The sequence below is a fragment of the Ixodes scapularis genome, unplaced genomic scaffold (assembly GCF_016920785.2).
Source record: "Ixodes scapularis isolate PalLabHiFi unplaced genomic scaffold, ASM1692078v2 PGA_scaffold10__122_contigs__length_95168666, whole genome shotgun sequence".
Classification (NCBI taxonomy): Eukaryota; Metazoa; Arthropoda; class Arachnida; order Ixodida; family Ixodidae; genus Ixodes; species Ixodes scapularis.
Genome location: NW_024609836.1, coordinates 3,723,374 through 3,727,988, shown reverse-complemented (window position 1 = coordinate 3,727,988; position 4,615 = coordinate 3,723,374). Strand labels below are relative to the sequence as shown.

The 4,615-nt window shown below is 46.2% G+C and overlaps 1 protein-coding gene across 1 annotated transcript; it reads right to left on the bottom strand.

The window, feature by feature from the left end:
* Window positions 1-1,933: 1,933 nt before the first annotated feature.
* LOC115320011 lies at window positions 1,934-3,106 on the bottom strand. The gene is given in 1 exon segment (XM_029980090.2): window positions 1,934-3,106. A coding segment is annotated over 1 exon segment (1,173 nt).
* Window positions 3,107-4,615: the final 1,509 nt, after the last annotated feature.

Below are 4,615 nucleotides of genomic sequence, written 5' to 3'. Positions count from 1 at the left end.
AGACAGACGAAGCGGTAAGTCGTTAATGTATATTAGGAACAAGAGGGTATCAAGAACGGACCCTTGGGGGACGCCTGATGTAACTGGAAGTGAATGAGAGGACTGGTTGTTAACAAGAACAGACTGAGAGCGATTGTTCAGGAATTCTTTAATCCAATATAAGACATCAGAGTTTAGATTTAACTGAGAAACTTTTAGAAGCAAACGTTTATACCGTACTTTATCGAATGCTTTCGCGAAGTCCAAGAAAATGACGTCAGTCTGTAGATTAGAATCAAGATTAACATGCAGATCATGAAGGAAAATAGCCAGCTGGGTTTTGCAAGAAAAGCCTTTGCGAAACTCGTGTTGCGACGAGTGAAAAGAAAAAATTAATAGAGTCTAGGAAATGTATTACTTGGGAGTAGATGACGGGTTCCATGATTTTGCAAGGCACGCTCGTTAAAGAGATGGGACGGTAATTTAGTGGAGAATCTTTGCTACCTGATTTGTAGATTGGAACGACCTTTCTCTTTGTCCAGTCCTCTGGTATGATGCCTTTGGTGAGCGACTGAGTGAATAGTAAGCACAAATACGCTGCGCTCGCATACTTGGCATTTTTTAGGAATTTAGAGTTGATTTCGTCTACGCCGACTGACGATGATAGTTTGATATTTTCGATTACAAAAGAAATGCCATCTGTGAAAAAAAGTGACGGGGGCATTGCTGTCACTATGTTAGTAACAAACATAGGAAATGACGTGTACGGTTCTTACTTCTTCGGTGAAAACTGATGAAAAAGCAGTGTTAAACATGTTCGCGCACTCCGGATCATTAGCAACTTCACCCGATTTCTTTCTAAGGGAAACAGTGTGCGTCTGCTGAGGGTTTACAATTTGCCAGAACTTCCTGGGGTTGTTGAGTAAGATATTAGGTAGGTCGGTGTGAAAGAAAGAGCGCTTAGCGCATCGGATGGCAGACAGATACGCGTCTTCAGCTGCATAGTATTTGTCCCACGCACAAGGGGTTGTCCTTTGCTTAGCTGCGCGGAATAGTCTTTTTTTTTTTCTTATTTTCTAGTCTTTTCAGAGTTTTGGTGAACCATGCTTTTTGGTAACTGGCGCGAAAACTGACTAATGAATTTATTTACCAGTTCTCCTATCTTGCTTTTGAAAATCAACCAATTTTCGTTTATGAATTGGTCATGAAAAAATGACTCAAAAGATCTGAAAGACGTGGTCAATTCATTATTTATGGCGTCGTAATTTCCTTTATTATAGAGACGGATCGCTTTCTTGTATGTTTGATAAGCTGTCCGGATGAGGTCTAGAACGTTTGCAGATTCGCTCGATATGCGTGTTGGTTCTGATACCAGTTGGGTGAGATTGAAGTTGAGACATACTTCCATAAATTCCCTCGTTTCTGCGTTACCCACAGTTAGGTTTGACGAGCTAGTCCAATTAGCGTCCGGGTAATTAAAGTCTCAAAATAGGAGGATATGTGCGTTGAGGTGTTCTGCGGTAAGTTGACTTAAGGGGAAAGTCGGGACTGTTATGCGGGGGTCTATAGCATTCGCCGAGTAGAACAGTTTTAAGGAGCTACAGGGCAGATAAGCCATAATATTTCTAGGTCAGACATAATGTTGATAACAAAACATGACAGGTGTTGGCTAACGGCAATAAGGACGCCTCCCCCTCGAGTGCCCTTACGATCGTTACGAAAGAGGTTGAAATTCGGTAGATCAGCCAACACCTCAGAGTCTGTGACGTCATTAGTCAGCCATGTTTCAGTTAACATCAGTAAATTGCTGGCAGATGAGGACACAAGAGTGGACACGAGTTCGCGCTTCTGGAGTAAACTACGTATGTTAGTCAAGATTGCAGAAAAAGAAAGAATTGTTTGGGCAGTAGTCTGAGGGTGTTTTTTTACTCGCTCGCTGATAGCGGGGTGATCACTATGCTATTTCTTTTACAGTTTCTGTTGCCTCATCAAAAACATAGCGTTTAGAACCGATGAACAATGTTTTGTAGCACAGAGAAAACGCGAATGATTTGGTTTTATCAAAAGCAACAAGGTGCCTCCGACTTCGAGCGTTACGAACAGGGCGAGAGAAGTATTCGCCAATGCTGTAATTTGTGCCCCTCAACTTTGGGCCATTTGAAAGGATGACCTTTTTGATTTTGAAAAAGGCGAACTTTACAATTATTGGACGGGACTGGTCAGCTGTATAACGCCCGAGGCGATGTTTACGTTCTATTTCTTTAGGATCCAAAGTGACGTCGAAGAGATCAAAACAGTAACAAATGACTCTCTGTTCCGACTGGGCAAACGTTTCTGGGGCAGTGGGATCAAAAAGACCATAAAAAATCAAGTTGTTTCGGCGGGAGCGATTCTCGGCATCGTCCAGACGGGCCTCCAGGTCACAAACCTGGCGAGCCGTCTGGGCGGTGTCGGCTCCGGTTGTCTCTAGTTCAGTTCACACAGTTGCAAGGCTTTGTTAATGGCCTTCTAGTTCAGCCATTCGCTTGCTGAGTTCAGACATTGTTTTGTCGGTTGTTTGCAGTTGGAATTTGAGGCCTGTTACCTCAGCAAGTAGTTGAGACTGACCGCCACACAGTTTTTGCAGTTCAACAAGCACGGCACCGTCAGGCCCTGGGTTTGTTTCTACGTCGCCTGACAGCAGTAGCAAAAAACGGACAACATGAACGCATTCAGCACAGACGGCAAGGCAACACTGCGGGTTCGGCAGCTGTACCAAAAAGTAGTTGCTAGATTTCTCAGCAAAAAGACCATACGGTTTACCAACCTGCATGGCGAAGACAAGCGGATTAGTGGACTGGGTTGTAGCACAGCCACCGAGCCCACAGAGCCTTGCCAGTGGTCGTCGCTGCTTTATAGGTGCGGCGTCTGGACGTGTCGGTGTCGATTGTGCCTTCCATGCTTGGTCGAGGATCCAGTGCTCCAGTGGCGGCGCAGCCAGACGTGATGACTCACTGACGGACGGCAGATAGTAGCCATTCACGCTGTGCCCATGGGAGAGGAGTGCACATCCCGGACTGTCGTCCGAAAGAGTAGTCAGCAGTGCAGGAAACAGCACGTGGGTGATGACAGAAGCAAAAACCTGCATGGCGAAGACAAGCGGATAAGTGGACTGTGTTGTAGCACTGGCCACCGAGCCCACCTATATAACATATAACATCTATTATCAACTCAATTTATTTCTTTGGTTGACAGTGTACTTACAACTTGAATTTCATTGCACATGCCCGTTATTTACAGATATTTACATTCCAAAATTTCGCATTAAGGCACGTTCGCACTCGTCCCCCAAAGTTCAGTGAAGACGAATCCGTCTGTTGGAATGGGCAGCATCGAAGGCGTTGACAACGTCATTTAATTAGTTGCAGGCTTTTCGCGGTGGTGTCTTCCATGGCAAGGACCGTCAAGTTCGTGAGCCTCTTGTCAGACATTCTGTTTCAGAGATACGTCTTCAGCCGACGAAGGCACGAGAACGTGCGTTCGCAGGCGACGCTGGATGCAGGGATAGTCAACGCAATAACACAAAGACGGTTCCTGAAAGCAATTGTAAATTTGCCTTAAAATTCGGCAAACCATATTGTGGGGGTCACCCTGCACCCCTTCGCTTTCTTGCATGGCTGTAAAACCTTGGGAAGCAGATTCATCTCGGCCACAGGATTATCCCAGTCGGACGAGTGCTAGCGGTTCGACCAGCGAGATGTCCATGAAGCGATCGTGTTGAGCTTGAAAACAGTTCAGGCCCTTGAGGATGAGATCACTGTCGCTATATTTGCGGTGAAGTTCTTCGCTCATTCTATCCAAGATGGGAAAGAACACGTGCGTGCGGCAGTCGTTTTCAGTGGAGTAGCTGGCGCCTTCTCCGGGCAGCTGGGCTTCAGTTAGATAGTTTGCAAGGTGCGCAGGCAGACTGTTGATTCTTCGCTCTTCTACGAGAAGAATTCCGTTGGTCTCTGCAACGCTTAAAAGGCTCTGCAATCATATTTAAGCGTCCACCTTTTTTGCGCTTTCCATGTCTCTTGGGGTTCAAGTAAGCCAGCGGGCACGGAGAGAGTAACTAAATATCAGTGCGTCATATTTTAGTCGGACGACGCGGAAACCTCCTCCACCTACGATAGCTGCCCGCAGTGCTGAAAGCGCCCAGTATATGACGTCTGTGGTCCTGGGCTTACTACTGGTTAGAGCCACTAAAAGCTTCTTTCTTAGTCGAATACAAAATATAAGTGGCGCGAACCGTTTCAATTATTTATTAAAGTAGTTTCTGTTTAGTATTTCAAAACAGAAAAGAAACAAATGCAGTTTAGAAAGTACGGAAACAAGAAATGTCCCGTCGACATACACACCACCAAGCGGTCGAAAAGGCGGCCCATACTAGAAAGGCGTAGTGGCATCACACACTGACGAGCGGCGAGCGTAAAAAGGTCTCGGATGTACGCGGCGACGCTGCGGTCGTATGGAATGCAGGATCCGAACGGTTCCGAGGAACCGGTCGCAAGCTTCGGCTTGCGGTTTGGACGTTTCGCAGTATGGCAGCGCGAAGTGGCTCCCGTTCTGAACTGATCTTTACCCCGTGTTTGCTGTCGTTTGTGGCCAACGAAGT